At 43.0% G+C, this 17,958-nt stretch overlaps 2 protein-coding genes across 11 annotated transcripts in view; one reads left to right on the top strand and one right to left on the bottom strand.

Moving 5' to 3' along the window:
• Positions 1–139: 139 nt before the first annotated feature.
• On the bottom strand, positions 140–3,503 carry bcl2a1 (BCL2 related protein A1). Its single transcript, XM_033050257.1, has 2 exons — positions 2,933–3,503; positions 140–421 (listed from the first exon to the last, which is right to left on the bottom strand). Exons 1-2 carry the CDS (start codon positions 3,401–3,403, stop codon positions 308–310), a joined length of 585 nt encoding a protein of 194 aa, XP_032906148.1. The 5' UTR covers positions 3,404–3,503; the 3' UTR covers positions 140–307.
• Positions 3,504–15,483: 11,980 nt separating this feature from the next.
• Positions 15,484–17,958, top strand: part of zfand6 (zinc finger AN1-type containing 6) — a 35,382-nt gene continuing 32,907 nt past the window's right edge. For 4 of the 10 annotated variants that reach the window (XM_033050658.1, XM_033050652.1, XM_033050654.1 and 1 more), the window contains exon 1: positions 15,497–15,615. Coding sequence is in view for 2 of the 10 variants with exons in the window: in XM_033050651.1 (XP_032906542.1) it covers positions 16,121–16,129 (9 nt within the window). In the remaining 8 variants the exon portion in view is untranslated. Of the gene's footprint in view, positions 15,616–15,952; positions 16,130–16,186; positions 16,225–17,958 lie in introns of those variants that run through there. The other 6 variants (XM_033050662.1, XM_033050656.1, XM_033050657.1 and 3 more) reach the window with 6 other exon arrangements.

The raw sequence follows: 17,958 nt of genomic DNA, 5'->3' as shown, positions 1-17,958 counted from the left end.
GAACCACAAAGAGAAAAATTATAAATCGTACTAAATAATAGTGAACAGTTGAGACATCCCGAGTTCCCATAATAGGAATATATAAACACAAATATTTATTTCTCATTGTTTACTTATTGAAAATAAAACTAAATTCCAATTGCCATAAAATAAGTTTAATTTTATTTCACATAAATTCTTCATCTTTGCTCAGATTCAACAAACTTCACAAAAGTTAATTAGACCAAGTCCTGTGCAGGTTGTCAGTTCAAGGATAATGGTCACCTGCTGCTTAGGTTTCTGATGTGTGGAATTCACTCCCACGTTTTCAATGCTGGTAGATCACAAAGGAAAAGGCAGCAACAATCCCCGTGAAAGCAGCTATCTTGGCATATAAATGCGGATTCTTTTTCTGCTGGAAGTGGTCCACAAATCCTTTCTCCTGTTAGAAGAGTACATTTAACATCAGTAAATGTAAAGTATTTCTGCACATTACTTTAAACATGGGGTCAGTTTTACAGTTTGTGTTATAGTTTACCATAATAAATGTTGGGGGCATCTTGTATCCCCTCACATCAGCCCCAATTAATACATCCAAATAAAGACTCTAGCAGATATGTCAAACTCAATTTTTAACATTTACCAAACTTTTACCTGTTTAATCAAATTGTGATTTTTCTAGTCATAGAGTCGTAGAGTGATACAGTGTGGAAACAGGCTCTTCGGCCCTACTCGCCCACACTGGACAACATGTCCCAGCTACACTAGTCCCACCTGCCTGCATTTTGTCCATATCACTCCAAACTTGTACTATCCATGTACCTGCCAAACTGTTTCTTAAACGTTGGGATAGTCCCAGCCTCAACTACCTCATCTGGCAGCTTGTTCCATACACTCACCACCCTTCATGTGAAAAAGTTACCCCTCAGATTCCTATTAAATCTTTTCCTGCTAGGAAGTCTTTGATAATGCATTTGAGCAACTCCCCATCTTTGTGGGTCACACTAATTTGCCAACAGTTCAATGTTTTCTTTCTTCCACCTTATCTTTCCCTCTCATCCTCATTCTGTCTTTTCCAATAACCTTTGACGACCTTACTGAGCAAGAACCTGCCAATCCCTGCCCAAAAAATACCCAATGGCCTCCACTGTCATCTGTGACAATGAATTCCACAGACTCACAAACCTCTCGCTAAAAATTCTTCCTCATAAAATAATTGTAAATAAATTCTTCCTCATCTCTATTTAAAAGGTACGACCTTTTATTCTGAAGCCGTGTCCTCTGGTCTTAGATTCTCCCACTACTGGAAAGATATTATCAGAGAAAGATATAACAGAGTTTTGTAGAGGTGGAGTGAAATGTTTAGGTCATCCAGCTGACTGATGTACAGATAATCCAGCAACATGGTATTGTGCTGTTACCACCCAGGTTCAACTAACAGACCCACACCAGGGCACGAGTAAGAATAGGAACTCAGAATTATCACTTATAACCTCCTCGCTCTTCCTTGTTAGTTAGCAATGCGTTTTTGACACCAACACACACATTAGAGTCCTGTTTGTTAAATTTTACATTTGATAGACATTCTCTTCATACAAGCTTTATCATGATAAATGTATCTTGGTGTTAAAAAAAATATTCAATATATGTAGATAGTACACATCTGCCTTCTACAAATTGCCTATGCACCAAAATTAATAAAGTTCCCTTTATAAACAGATTTTTTTTGGACACAGTAATCTGCAAAAAATACCAATATATTCAAGTCAACAGAAATGTCTGCTCATCCTTATTTGCTATTAAAATAGGTAAATTGATAAATAAACAGCAGACAAATTGACCTTCACTGTTTCTATGTTACCACAAGGAAGCTTGTTATAAGGGCACTGGGATGGGAAAGGTTAGCAGGTGGCTCTGCCACACAAAGAACCAGGAAATGAAGAAACACTGGCTCCGTTCAGCTGTTGATTGGCATTTGAGCTGATGGATTATAGAATTTCTTCGCAGGGACTGGTGAGATTTGACACCTAGTGGTCTCTCAGGCCAAGTCCAGCCCATGGCACCAGGCCAAAGCAAAACCATTGCAGCCAAGACCTTCAGCAAGAGATGTATAGTCAGTAAATGAGCTGAAGGTTAAACCCAATGGAAGAGAAAAATCAATATGTCAAGCATATAATCGATGTTGGAGAGATCTAGTAAGTTTGGATTTGCAATAGCATGTTTGATTACAGTGTTGGACTAGTTGAGTGAAGACCAGATGATGTATAATAACATTGGATCAGGCATCACCTAGGCCTAGTTTTTTTTTTGTTACTAAAACATCATTAAAAGAACTGGTCCTAGAATTAATGCAGAGCAGCTGTGAGACCGATGCTGGAATCAAAGTTAAGACACAAAGTGCTAGAGCAACTCAGTGATTCAGGCAGCATCTCTTGAGATAAAGGACATGTGACGTTTTGGGCAGGAACCCTTCTTCAGAATCGGAATTAAAGTATTGAGTTTTGGCAGATGATTTAAAAAAATGGTGTTGATTTTCCTCTGAAAGCAGACACAAGGGAGGGGGGGTTCATACAGGTGAGCAAGGTATTAAATGGCAACGCAGTGAGGTCAGAAAAATATTTCAAGGTAAAACATAATATGAAAATGAATAAGTGGAAAACAGGATATCTGGAAAAATGCTTTTCATAGAGTGGTTAATGTGAAATGATGAATCCAATACAAAAAAAAGTCCCAGTCAATCAAGATCTAATGAGTAGATAAGATAAAGTGGGCACGTTTGTTGGGGGGGGGGGACAAGTTGCCTGTCCCTTTGCCATTATTGGACCGAAGGCCCTGTTTCCATGCTGGGCGACTCCATGACTCTAAAATACAACCCTCCACCAAACATTTAAACTGAAATGACGACGCGTGAGCGGGCGCACTGGTTCAAAGTCGATCAAAATCTTCCCCTTACCCAGCCTCCATTCTCCTTGATCCACGCAGCTTTGTGAGTCCAAGTGTATTGGGCGACACACTGAGCTACCTCTTCTATCAACTCTCGCTCCGGAACGCCCTTCTCTATCAAGTGCCTGATCAGGGCCGCACAGAAAGTGTACAAAGTTACAATCCTGCCCCAGTTATCAACCCCGTCCGAGTAGATCTCTCTCATTAAGTCGGGGAGCACTCGCTTCGTCTCTTCCGCGGACCCCAGGTTTAATTTGTCGACGCAGAGCTGTAATTCCTGGCCGTCTGCGAGCAATGAGGAGCCGGAGCGGCGCAGAGTTTCAGCCGCTCTGTTGGCCGCCGGCTGCGACTCCGAGCCGTCTAGCACAAAGCGGAAATAATCCTTCGCCAGTAAGTAGCAGAACCCCTCGGAGTTTGGATGTTCGCAGCCCATAATCTTTTCAGGCGCTTGCATCTCAGACAGTAGTGACGACCCAAGCATCACATCACCATATTTATTCTCTGCTCACTACCGCGTTAGGGTTTCCCCGTTGCTTACGCACTGACGTTGCGGACAAACCAACTTCCCACCTCGATCTCACTTCTGGGGAAAGGGGAAATGACACAGAAGAAATTGCGTCCCACCCGGGGCATTACGTTTCCATGTGACCATGTCAATATCAGTAGTACCAATCCTGTAGACACGGTACCATGTAATCCCGTGCTACCTGCTCCATGATCGGATAGTCGGCGACCAAACCGTCTCCTCCACCTTTAAAGAGGCAGATAGAGCTCTTAAAGATAGCAGAGTCAAGGGATTTGGGGAGAAGGCAGGAACGGGGTACTGATTGTGGATGATCAGGCATGATCATAGCGAATGGTAGTGCTGGCCGAATGGCCAACTCCTGCACTTATTGTCTATTGTCTATCTCCTGCAGTGACAGGGGTATCTGGGGAGGGAGTGGTTTGGGTGGGAAGAGAGTTCACATGCACCTTATCTACTGCATCCAGGGCCGGATTTACGTATAAACTAGACAATCTTAAGCTTAGGGCCTCGAGATCTAGGGGGGCCTACTCACCTCGCTGCCTCACCGGACCTGTCGAACCTCGCCGCCCCACCGACAATCCGCCCACTGGGACCTCCTACTCTTTGCCCGCAAGTGAAATAGCTTAGGGCCTCTCTTCATCTAAATCCGGCCCTGACTGCATCTGGTGTTGCTAACCATTTTAACTCCCCTCCCATTCCAATACTGACCTTTCTGTCCTGGGCCTCCTCCATTGCCAGAGTGAGGCCACACACAAACTGGAGGAACAGCATTTCTTATTCCTCTTGGATAGCTAACAACCCATCGGTATGAACATTGAATTCTCCAATTTTCAGAAACTCCAAACCTGCTCCACTTGTTCCCTGATCCCTCCCCTGTACCTAACCGGGACTCATACCTATTTCTCCCCTGTCCTCTACCTACATTCCTTCCTCTAGTTTCACAATTTTCAACTCTTCAATCCTTTTGTCTCTCATTTTCTGTCTTTTCATCTCTTGTCCTTTGCCCCACCATCTGTCTATCAGATATCCCCCTCGCCTGTTTCATCTATTTCCACCTATTACTTACCAAACATTGTCCTGCGCAAGCTTTCTACTCCCCTCCCCATAATCAGTCTGAAGAAGTGTCTGACCCAAAACATCACCTATCCATGTTCTCCAGAAATGCTGGCTGACCTGCTGAGTTACTTGCACACTTTGTGCCTTTTGTTGTAAACCTGCCTCTGCAGTTCCTTGTTTCTACATTATACTACAGGCTACTAGTATAGTAGTTATCTGAGAGTTGTTCTTCCAGAACTAATGCCAACTGAATGTTTTCTAGTTATTTATGTTAAAATTGCCTCTGAGACCTTGCTGTAAATAACTTGACTATCTTAATTGCAAACATAGAACAGTACAGTACAGGATCAGGTTCTTCAGCCCACAATGGTGTTCTGAAAATGATGCCAAGACCATCTCTTATCTGCCTGCACATAATCCATATCCCTCCATTCCTTACATATCCATGTGCCCATCCAAATGTCTCGTAAATGCCACTATTGGGCCAACAGGGCCAACAGGTCTACAGAGGACGCCATATCGGCGGCCCTACACTCTGCCCTGACCCACCTGGACAACAACAACTCCTACATCAGGTTGCTGTTCATTGATTTCAGCTCCGCTTTCAACACTGTCATCCCCGCCAGCTTGATCACCAAACTCAGCGGGCTTGGCATCTCCACCTCCCTCTGCAACTGGACACTGGATTTCCTCACCAACAGACCACAGTCTGTTAGGGTCAATAACCTCACCTCCACCACTATAACACTGAACACCGGCGTGCCACAGGGCTGTGTGCTCAGCCCTCTCCTCTACTCCCTCTTCACCCACGACTGCATCCCTAAGTACGGATCCAACGCCATCATTAAGTTTGCTGACGACACCACGGTGGTAGGACTGATCAGTGACAATGATGAGTCAGCCTACAGAGAGGAGGTCCAGCACCTGACAACCTGGTGTGCCAATAATAACCTCGTCCTCAACTCCAAGAAGACGAAGGAACTTATTGTCGACTTCAGGAAGGTCAGAGGGGGCAGACATACCCCCATCCACATAAACGGGACTGAGGTGGAGCGCGTCTCCAGCTACAAATTCCTCGGGGTACACATCTCGGAGGATTTGTCCTGGTCCCTCAACACCTCCAAGCTGATCAAAAAGGCACAGCAGCGCCTTTACTTCCTGAGGAGGCTCAAGAAAGCCCACCTGTCCCCCCAGATCCTGACCAACTTCGACCGGTGTACTATCGAGAGCATCCTGACCGCCTGCTTCACGGTATGGTACAGCAGCTGCACTGTTGCGGACAGGAAGGCACTACAACGGGTGGTGAAAACCGCGCAGCACATCATCGGTGCCCCGCTCCCTGCCATGGATGCCCTCCACCGAAAACGGTGTCTGAACCGAGCTGGGAAGATCATTAAAGACCCCTCCCACCCCAACCATGGACTGTTTGCCCTCCTCCCACCAGGGAGGCGGTACAGGAGCCTCAGGTCTCGTACCAGTAGGATGAGGAACAGCTTCTACAATCATACCGTCGCATTGCTGAACTCGGAGTCCCGCCGATAGATTCCTCCGGTCCCTCCGTCCCCATTGTTTAATTATTCTGTATTTTTTATTATTCTGTATCCTCTTTTTTTTAAAATTTCTATATTGCACTACTACGGACTGACGCAAAACTGCATTTCGTTGTACCCATACTCAGTATTTGTGCAATGACATTAAAGTTGAATTGAATTGAATATTGTATCTACTTCCACCACCACCCTTAGCAACATGTTCCAGGTACTCACCACCCTCTGTTTAAAAAATCTTGACCCACACATCTCATTAAAATTTTCTCCTCTCATCTTAAAGCTATGCCCTATAGGATTTGATATTTCGATCCTGGGAAAAATGTTCTGTGTCTACCATATCAATACTTAATATAAATTTTAATCCTTCTACCAGGTCTCACCTTTGGTGTTCTATAGAAAACAATCCAAGTTTGTCTAACCTCCCCCTGTAGCTAATACTCACTCATCCAGGCATCATTCTGGTAAACCTCCTCTGCACCATTTCAAAAGCCACCACATCCTGTCTCTAATGGAGCAACTAGAACTACGTGCAATACTACTACATATATGGCCTAACCAGAGTCCTATAAAGATGAATCATGACTTCCTGTCTCATACTCAATGCCCGACATATGAAAACAAGCATACCATATGTACTCTTTACCACTACTAGTGTTTCCGCTTTCAGGGAGTTATGGGCTTGGACTCTAAGACCCCTCTATACATCAATGCTGGTATGGGTCTTGCCATTAATTGTATATTTTGGGAGATTGAATTCAACATTCAACCTCCCAAAATTCAACACCTCATACTTGCTCGAATTCTCTGCCAGTTATCTGCACATTTCTGTTGCCAATCTATTATCCTGCTATATACTTTGACAGCCTACCTCACAGTCCACGACCCTAGCAATCTTGGTGTCATCTTCAAACTTACCAACCAACCGGTCTATGTTTACGACCAAGACATTTATATATATATATATATATATTTATCACAAGATCCCTGTGGAACTCCACTGCTCACAGACCTCCAGCCTGAATATTGTCAGTGACAGTGACATTCATATAACTGGTGTGAACGGCACTGAGATATTTTAGGAGTGTAAAAGGCACAAAAAGAAATGTTTTTACTTCAAAGCCACCTTGGCTGGCCATTTCCTGTTTCCTATTATATCTGATCTAGCATCTTTCCTAATCGGTTCAAGTAGAATCAATGTACAGTTCTTTAGAGAAATACTTTATGAAAACAAACCAAGTTGATATACAAAAATATGAATTATTTTCCAATTTCTTGGCACCAATACACCATGACATCAATACAAAGGTCATAACCCACACTTCTGATATTGTTAAAATACCCCAACCACACGCATCACAACCTTTTACTGAAACGTGATATTTTCGCTGCAGGTGAGATTAAAATAGCTAATCGCTGAAATAATCGGAAAGTCTTGTCACCAACTAAATTTAAAAACAAAAACCTATGAAATGATTCAACTTCCTTGTATTCTGGGCATGCACTGTGGCGCTTTCATACAATGAGGCTGAGAACAGACAGTACGCATTAAAATGCAGAGTGAAATCTGTTACTCAAGATACAACATCTATACACTGTGCTCTAAGATGCCACAAACCTGTGCCAAGATGATGCTGGAACTATTTGAACATCCCATCACTATCCCAAAAAAACAACCATATCTTAAGAATTTAAATATATGTGTAAATGCAGAAATTACAAAGTTGCCAAAGATTCATTATAAGTCTGCTGTCTGCAGATTTATACTAGACGTGTTATAGAAACCAGCCAGGGAGTGAAGTTGAGATAAACTCAACAAAAAATTGTCACAGAAGCATAAATAACTCTATGACTCAATTGTGCGTCATGTACAAGGTGTAAGTGGAAAAGCAGCTGACATATAAAATAATGTGGCAATTTAAAAAGACAATCAAATAATTGATCATTTCAACTCTTAAATCTTCCCAATGTTAAAAATATATATTACTATATATTTTAATATAGTTTAAAGGTGATTGCAGGTGGGTTGAGTTTGTTTGCTTTTGAAATTAATATATTTAGAAAAATTTCAGCACTGAAGTCCGGGATTGTGGCTTTAGGTGAATCTGTCTTTGACCATGTAACCTGAAGTTCCTTTTATACCATCAGTTACTTATCAATCGGATAATTTTGCCATCAAGTATCATTGCAGCATGTTGTGCGTTCCCTAATGAAACATTTTGAAAGCTATCAAGTCAAGTCAACTTTATTTGTTACATACACATACAAGATGTGCAGTGAAATGAAAGTAGCAATGCCTGCGGATTATGCAAAAAACTACAGAACAGAATCAGTATTTACATATTAGCGCAAAAAAACAGCAATTTAAAAAAGACACAACATATTAGTACAGTAAATTAGTCCCTGGTGAGATAAGAGTTTGCAATCATGATGGCCTGTGGGAAGAAACTCCGTCTCATCCTCTCTGTTTTCACAGCATGACAGCGGAGGCATTTGCCTGACCGTAGCAGCTGGAACAGTCCGTTATTGGGGTGGTAGGGGACCTTCATGATCTTGCTGGCTCTGGATCTGCACCTCCTGGTGTATAGGTCCCAGCAGGGGGGTGATTGTAGTTCCCAAGGTGTGTTCGGCTGAATGCACTACTTTCTGCAGAGTCTTTTTGGCCTGGGCAGAGCAGATCCCAAACCTGATTGTGATGTTGCTGGACAAGATGCTTTCTACAGCCCCAGAGTAGAAGCACTGAAGGATCCTCAGAGAGACTCTGAATTTCCTCAGGTGCCTGAGGTGTTATGCGTCTTTCTTTACAAAACATAAGAAATGAACATAGAATAGGCCATTCAATGGAATCATCACTGAACTAACATTTCTTCTTCAGTCCATAATCCTGCATTTCTCCATGACCATTGATTTTTTTTACAAATTAGAAATTTATCTTTCTCGGCTTTAAAAGTGCACAAAGACTCTGTTTCCACGCCTCTCTGTGTTGAGAAGTTCAAAAGATAATTCATCCCTCAAGAGAAGAAATCAGATTCAGATTCAGATTCAGATTCAGATTCAATTTTAATTGTCATTGTCAGTGTACAATACAGAGACAACGGAATGCATTGTGATCCTTGTAAATCCTTCCACATCTCAGTATTAAATGGCCACACCTTTACTCTAAAACTAGGTTCTCCGGTTCTGGACATTCCGTTTAAAGGAAACTTCCCCAAAGCATTTATTCTCTCTACCAACCCTCCCCCACTCCCTCTCCCCCCAAGAGACTTATTAATTCAGTAAAATCACCTCTATAAACTCCACTGTATCAACTTGTTTGAATTTTCTTTATAGACCTCCACACTCGGATCACCAAAGTGAACTTTCTCTTAAATGTCCCTATTGGCATAATTTCTGTCTTTAAGAAGGAGTAAAACAATTGTTTGCAGTACTGCAGATGACATCTCACTGGAGCCTTGTACATTTGCAGAGAGAATTCCTTACTTTAATACTCTAACCCCATTGGGATGAAGGGCCAACGTGGGAAACAGCTGAGGGATTTACAAACTGTAAATGGTCTGTAAAGAAAGACACGGTTAGCTTTCATAACCTTCCTTTGGGGAATGCTGGAATGATACTTGGTGACAATACTTACCTAGTGATAAATGATTGATGGTATAAAAGGAACTTCGGCTGGCTGGGCCTGGGGTCCTGCCTACAGGGCCTCCTGCGTGATTTTGAGGTTGGAATGATTGATCACCAACAAACACAAGCATCTTCCTTTGTCTGCCTACATTGATTACTTTTAATACACAAGGTCGCTGCTGATCTTCATTGGATATTACAAATTACATCTTTAGTTTCATTGCACTTCTTTAAAGTTTTTCCCCAGTCCCTGAATACCGCTGCCTTACTGGCAGTTGAGAAATTGTTCATACTTCCCAGCAGAGATTCATTAATTTCTATTTTGTCTCGATATGTTCTGAATATATTTTTGAATTTACCAGATACTAACAAGTTGCTTCCCCACCTCCTCCTTCCTGCGGGGTTTTTGAAGCTGATTTCCCTTTTTTGTTTCACTTCCAATTTTCTCAATGAACCATGCAAATATTGCTATTCAAATTTGAGGTACAGGCGTGTGATGTAATTTCTTGTTTCATAAGTTCACAAGTTATAGGAGCAGAATTAGGCCAGTCGGCCCATCAAGTCTACTCCGCCATTCAACCATGGCTGATCTATCTTTCCCTCTCAACCCCATTCTCCTGCCTTCTCCCCATAACCCCTGACACCCGTATTCTCTGTATCCACAATGTTCTTGCTGACACAATGTGTCATGAAGATGTGATTATTTCAATGACTAATTCTGACTCAATTATATCCTAATTTATAGCAGATTTATTGAGATGCCCCTTCAATGGAGCTGGTATTCAAACTTGTGTACTTACCCATCTTCTCAAATAATTCATGTTCATAGGTTCTAGCTTTGACTTTGACTCTGACATCGGGGGGGAGAGTGCAGTGGAGAGATAAGTTTTTTTGGCCTTCCATCACAGCGATGTGATGGATGTTTATGTAAATTGTGTTGTGTCTTGGGTCTATTTATTTGTAATGTATGGCTGCAGAAACGACATTTCGTTTGGACCTCAAGGGGTCCAAATGACAATAAATTGAATTGTATTGTATTGTATTGTATAGGAACAGAATTAAGCCATTCGGACCCTCCTGTATTAGAACCCTCCTGGCTAGTCTATGCATGCTTCATGCCATTATTCCTTTCTACAGGATGAACTACCTTAACTTCACTTCTATCTCACTTTAACTTTAACAAACTTGCAGAATGACAACGAGCTTTAAGAGGTTGTACTTTCGAGATGAAGATAATGACTAAATGCGAAATTCGCTAAAACAAACTATGGACACACCAATGCCGTTTAAGAAAATCACAAAACGCATCTAATGCTGGTAATGAAATATTATATTAATAAAATGTCTGAAGAAGGGTCCAGTTTAGTTTAGAGATACAGTGCCGAATCAGGACCTTCGGCCCACCGAGTCAGCACTAACCAGCAATCCCAGCACATTAACACTATCCTACAAACATTGGGGATAATCTACACTTATACCAAGCCAATTAACCTACAAACCTGTACGTCTTTGGAGTGTGGGAGAAAACTGAAGATCTCAGAGAAAATCTACGTGGTCATGCGGAGAACGTACAAACTCTATACAGACAGCATCCGTAGGGACCGAACCCAGGTCCCTGGCACTGCAAGGCAGCAACTCTACCAAGGCACCACCCTGCCTCTTTCGAGTCCCGAAAAGTCACCTATACATTTTCTCCAGAGATGCTGCCAGGCTCACTGAGTTACTCCAGCATTTTGTGTCTATCTTTCTATATTTAATACTTGGATCCATTGTGAGAAGGATAGATTTGAATATGCATAGAAATGTAATTAGACCATATTTGGGATAATTTGAACAGCCATAGTCTCCATATTATAAAATGAAGAGACAGCAAATAATGACATGTATGACATCTAGAATTTAGACATTATAACCAACAGGAAAAATGTAATAACTTGGGCCAAGGCTTGGATTATATCCTCTAGAAAAATGACAAAGAGGCATCCTAATGAACAATGTTAAAATTGTAGTGGATTCATAAAGATGATATTTGTTACACTTGTGTGGAGCTTCAAAACTGAGAGCCACAAATAAGATGAGAATTCAGGAGAAACTGCATCACACACACATTGGTGGGAATGTGGAACACAATATCACAAGTAGTTGACGTGAACAGCATAGAAGAAGTTAAGGGAAATGTGGTTAAACACGCAAGGGAGGAAGGAATAGTAGGAAGTGCTGACAAAGTGTAGTACGTGTTACTGTGGCCTAAACTACAGAATTCTATGTAAAAGTGCTTCCCCTTTTCCCCAATTCAATGAATTATAATTTTCTCAATGAGAATGGAAATGTTATAATCTGGGTTTTTTTTAACCATTCTTTCCAGAAGTGAAAAAAGACTTGCATCCGCATAGATGTTTTCACATCCCTATGGCAGCCTAAAGAAGTCTACAGATAATGAATGATATGAGGTCATGTTTGCAATCTAATGGTTTATTATTGTCAGATCGACCAAGGTACTATGAATAGCTTTTGTTTGCTTGCTATCTTGCTTACTGCACATGAGTACAATCAAGCCATGTGTGGAAACAAATGTGAGGAAACATGCAGCCATGTTGTGCACTGAAAAATCCCATAAATCATCTGAATACTGCTGCCTATTTAGTGGTGTGGGTTGAGAGACAATTATTTACCAGGAAATTGGGGAAATCTTCTATCTTCTTTTCCAAATGGATCCATAGGTTCCATTTCTTTGGCAGTGGAGCACACACTACAAACCACATACAATTATCACCTTATGAGTTTGGTTGGAAGTCCATGAGCCTTGAGCTGGCAATTTGGTTATGAGAGCATAACGCTCCTGATAATGGGTGACATCATGGAAAAAGGGGAGAAGGACCCCAGAATCGGTAGCTTTTGTTGGCTTGGTGACAATATTTGATTCTAGGCATCATAATGGATTGTGGAAAAATCTTCTTAAATACAAATATTCTCGCAAACGTTTGAAAATCATTTGCCAATTATAATGTTCATGCGATGAATTGAGTCAAAAATCATGCTAAGAGTTGAGTCATGGGTCACTTTGATTCCTGCAGAGAATTGGACAACCCCTGAGGGTTCACAACCTAATTTATCACCAAGTTCTAGCTATTTGATCGAATTGGTATTGTTATTGGGATGGTTAGTGCAAAAAGAGGATGAAAAACATTTTGGACATTACACTATTAAATATGTTAGCTTAAAAATAGTGAGAGCTCACCACAGAGAATGAAGAAAGCAGTCAATGGGTAGGAAAGTGATCTTGCCATTATAACACATAATCTGAGTGAAAGGCACAAATTGCTAGAGTAACTAGCGGGTCAGGCAGCATCTCTAGAGAACATGGATAAGTGACGTTTCGAGTTGGGACCCTCCTTCAGACTCGTAATCTTAATTTCAATTCTATTTAATAATATTCAATTATATAAAACAAATTCATAATCTCAACTACTGTCATAGTTAGCATCTTAAATTGTTTGTTTGATGCAGCAGAGGCCAAGGAATAATATGTTTATAATTTTTGAAAATCTTTTGAGGAAATAAAAGGAACTGCAGATGCTGGTTTACACCAAAGATAGACACAAAATGCTGGAGTAACTTAGCAGGACAGGCAGCATCTTTAGAGGGAGAAATGGGTGAAGGGTCTTTCCAGAGATGCTGCCTCTCCCGCTGAGTTCCTCCAGCATTCGGTGTAAACCAGCATCTGCAGTTCCTTCTTGCACAAGAAAAGTTTAATGTTTGGAAAAGCAAGGCTGATAGCTGGTGCCATGATTGATAGAAGATACGCACAAAATGCTGGAGTAACTCAGCGGGTCGGGCATCTCTGGAGAGAAGGAATGGGAGATGTTTCGGTTTGAGACCATTCTTCAGACCATGATTGACAGGCGGTGTGTGATTGACAGGTGGTGTGTGACTGACAGGCAGTTGTGACTGACAGGCTGACGTCCTCAGCTCAGTCCTGAATGTCTACTCCATATCTGCAGATCTCCTCCAATCTGCTGCCCAGTCTCGGCTACTAGTTTTTGATCTCTCTGGTAACAGAATTGGGTTTTTCCTACTTCATTTGTCTGGACCCCTTATGACTGTATACACGTTAAGTCTCTTCTCGGTTTCTGTTCTGAAGACAACAATCTTAGCTTATCCAACCCTTTATGTTTGGAAAAGCCAGGTTGGAAGCCGGTGGCGTGATATTTAGTAGACACAAAATGTTGGAGTTTTTAACTCAGCAGGGCAGGCAGCAATGCAGCATCTCTGGAGAGAAGGAATAGGTGAAGAAGGAACTATAGATGAAATGTGTTGGAACAACTGCAGATGTTGTAGGTAGGAACTGCAGATGCTGGTTTAAACCGAAGATAGACACAAAATGCTGGAGTAACTCTACAGGACAGGCAGTACCTCTGGATAGAAGGAATGGGTGACGTTTCAGGTCGAGACCCTTCTTCAGACAGTCAGGGAGCAAGGAAATGAGAGATAAAGACGGTGATGTAGAGAGATATTGAACAAATGAAAGATATGCAAAAAATGAACGACGATAAAGGCAACAGGTCATTGTTAGCTGTGGCCAAAGTGAGAATGAATATAGACAATGAGGCTCAACAAGACGAGTTTGATGCTGGTACGACTTGAGTGGGGGAGGGACGGAGAGAGAGGAGTGCAAGGGTTACTAGAAGTTAGAGAAATGCTAGTTGATGGTTTATCTTCGGGAAACCCAGGCTGCAAGCCGGTGGTGTGACTGATAGTAGACGCAAAATGCTGGAGTAACACAGCAGGACAGGCAGCATCTCTGGAGAGTGGGAGTGGGTGAAGGAAGTGCAGATGCTGGTTGATGGTGTAAGTCACACCAGGTTTTCGTTATCACCTAGCAAACAGTGAACAATGGCCTGTTTCCTTTATCATTGTTACTTTTTTGCATATCTTCCATTCATTGTTCAAAATCTCTCTACATCATCTATATCTCTCATTCTATCTGTGACTGATAGAAGATAAATACAAAATGTTGGAGTAACTCAGCGGGACAGGCACCATCTCTGGAAAGAGGGATTAGATGAATAAACAGCTGCAGATTCTGGTTTAAACCGAAGGCACAAAATGTTGCAGTAAATCAGCGGGCCAGGCAGCATCTCGAGAGAGGGAATGGGTGAAGAAGCAACTGCAGACAAAATGTGTAGGAAGGAAATGTGTCTATCTTCTATCAGTCTGTGACTGATAGAAGATAGACACAAAATGTTGGAGTAACTCAGCGGGACAGGCACCATCTCTGGAAAGAGGGAATAGGTGAATAAACAGCTGCAGATGCTGGTTTAAACCGAAGGCACAAAATGTTGCAGTAAATCAGCGGGCCAGGCAGCATCTCTGGAAAGCGGGAATAGATGAATAAACAGGTGCAGATTCTGGTTTAAACCATGGATCGACACAAAATGCTGGAGTAACTCAGCGGGACATGAAGAATCTCGAGAGAGAGGGAATGGGTGAAGAAGCAACTGCAGACGAAATGTGTAGGAAGGAACTGCAGATGCTGGTTTAAACCGAAGGCACAAAATGTTGCAGTAACTCAGCGGGACAGGCACCATCTCTGGAAAGAGGGAATAGGTGAATAAACAGCTGCAGATGCTGGTTTAAACCGAAGGCACAAAATGTTGCAGTAACTCAGCGGGCCAGGCAGCATCTCTGGAGGATGGGTGATTGAAGGGGCAGCAGATGATGGTTGATGTTTGCAGGAACCAGGCTGCAAAGCCGGTGCTGTCCGTGACTGACAGGCGCGGGGGGCCGCGCGCCACCTGCAGGCGGGCAGCCAACGGGAGCCGGGCGGCCGCGTGACGTCAGGGGCAGCCAAGCGGGCCGCTTTGTCCGTGTAAACAGGGCCGGGCGGGCGGGCGCACACAGGCCGCTCGCTCCTTTTCTTTCTCTCTTATTTTGTTTAAAGAGGTAGGTTTCGCTGTCATCGCGGAATTCCTCCAGTCAGATTTTTTTCTTTCCTGCAAGAGGGATGTTTTGGACCTGCTAGCCCCGCGGGCACTGTTGGCGATGGCGATTGGGGTGGGGGGGGTTTCTTGGCTCCATTATCTTTCTCTTCTTCACCGCTGCGGGCCTGGCCGCTCCCACTCAACCCAACTCGCTGCCGGAAGTGCCGACACGGAGGGGGCGGGCCCAGGGTGGAGGGGCGGGGTTTGTTATTGACGGGGACCTCGACCAATCGGATCTGTGGCCTGGGCAGATTGGCAGCGTCCTGGCCAATGGGAACCGTTGGCCACCAAGGAGGCGGGGTTTTCCACGCCAGCGAGTTAGGTTGAGAGAAGAGTTGGGCCGTGACCAGTCCCGGGGTGTTGACGTGCCCGGGGCTGGGCCAGACCAGGCCTTGGGGCCGCATTCGCTTCATGGTCGGGTTTGAGGAGCGTGGGGGAGGGGGAAGAAGGTTCAGTCCACACGGGCAATGCTCGGTGTACGCGCGACAACTTTCACCGATTTGCCCACACGTTTGCGAGGGCGCGCGGCCCCGGATAGAGTCGACTTGACTAGTCGGAAATTCCAACTCAAGTAAAACTTGGCATCGAAACAACATTGTGACTGCGGGGGGTCGGGGGGTGCGAGTATCGGGTCTGCTGCACCTGTTCTCTGTGGCCTGTTGGGAGGGATGTTTGGTCCAAGAGCAGAAGCATTTGGGTGGTGGCTTCCAACCCGGAACTAAGTGCATGTTTACCAAGGTCAAGGTTCCCTTGAAGAGTGGTATTTACGGAGATAATAACAAAGAGTACAAAATGTTGAGCTTTGCCATTAGATCAATGTGATTAAAGATAATTGGGTGGACTTTTTATTTATATAAAATTAAGTGTTAATCCTGGGAACAGCAGGTACAGTGGTTTCAGTCGGGTGCTGTATTGAAAGTGTGAAATGTATAGCCAGCAGTATATTAAATGCTGTACTATTTATATCATAGTGGTATAGAACAAAAAATATCTACCATGCCCCTGCCAGTTAGCAAGTAACCTCTTAACCTCGGCGTCTACAATCTAAGCGCATCATCAGTTTCGGTACCTCAATCAGGTTCTCACAGCCTCCTCTGCTCTTAGGAAAACACATCCAGCCTATCTAATCTCTCATCACACCTGAAATGCTCCATGTCAGGCAACATGATGAATCTCATCTGCTGCCTCGTGCAGTTATGTCCCTCTTGTATTACAGTGGACAGAACTGTACACAATATCCAGCCTATCTGGTGTTTTAGAAAGTTGTACCACATTGTCCATGTTCTTTTCTTTGCTCTGGCCTTTGAAAGCAAGTATCTTGTATGATATTTTTCCCACCTTACCAACATGTGCTGTCATCTTCAGTGATGTCTGGATTTGTAAACATATACAATGAACAGAGGGAGCTATGTTCTACTCTTATTAGCCTTCCCAAAATGCATTATCTTGCATTTATTAGGAAGAATTTCCAACTACCATTGTGCTGACAATTGGACCTATTAATCAATATCTTGTAGATCTTGACTCTGCTCAAAAACATCAACAAAATTTGTGTGTCATTGTGTCACAATACCTTTTACATCCATATTCACACTGAATATAACAATCACGAAGGACCCAGCACCGATCCACATCGTACATTACTGGTCGTAGTTTTCAAAAGCAATCCTCCAACATCACCCTCTGTCAATGAAATTTTTGGATCCAATTTGCCAACTTGCCATATCCCTACATATCCATATGCCTACCCAAAAGCCTTGTGGTAACCATTATCCTATCTGCTTCCAGATCTGCCCATTAACAGTGCGTTTCAAGCCCTCTCCATTCTGGAAAAAAACCTGCCCCGCACACCTGCTTTAAACTTTCCCCCTCTGACCTTAAAACTATGCCCCTCAACCTCCAACATTCCAGAGGAAACTATCTAAGTTTGTTCAAACTCACATATCTATAACCCTGTAATCCAAGCACCATTCTGATAAACCTGTTTGGCACCATTTCCAAAGCCTCGACTTCCTCCTGTAATGGGGTGACCAGAACTGCTTACTCAAAAGGTGGCCCAGCCAAAGTTTTATAGAACAACAACAAAGCTTCTTGAACTCCTTGATCAATGAAGGGAGGTATATCATTCATAAGCCTTCTTTACCACTCGATTTACTTGTGTTACCACGTTCAGGGAGCTATGAACTCCGAGCCCAAGATCCCTCTGTCCATCAATGCTTTTAAGGGTCCTACCATTAACTAGATTTTGAACCTGTTGCCCATGTTCGACTGTCAAAAGCCTTACTGGAGTCCTTGTAATCTATAC

This window comes from Amblyraja radiata, chromosome 34 (genome assembly GCF_010909765.2).
Source record: "Amblyraja radiata isolate CabotCenter1 chromosome 34, sAmbRad1.1.pri, whole genome shotgun sequence".
Classification (NCBI taxonomy): domain Eukaryota; kingdom Metazoa; phylum Chordata; class Chondrichthyes; order Rajiformes; family Rajidae; genus Amblyraja; species Amblyraja radiata.
This window is presented reverse-complemented; position numbering and strand designations above follow the sequence as displayed.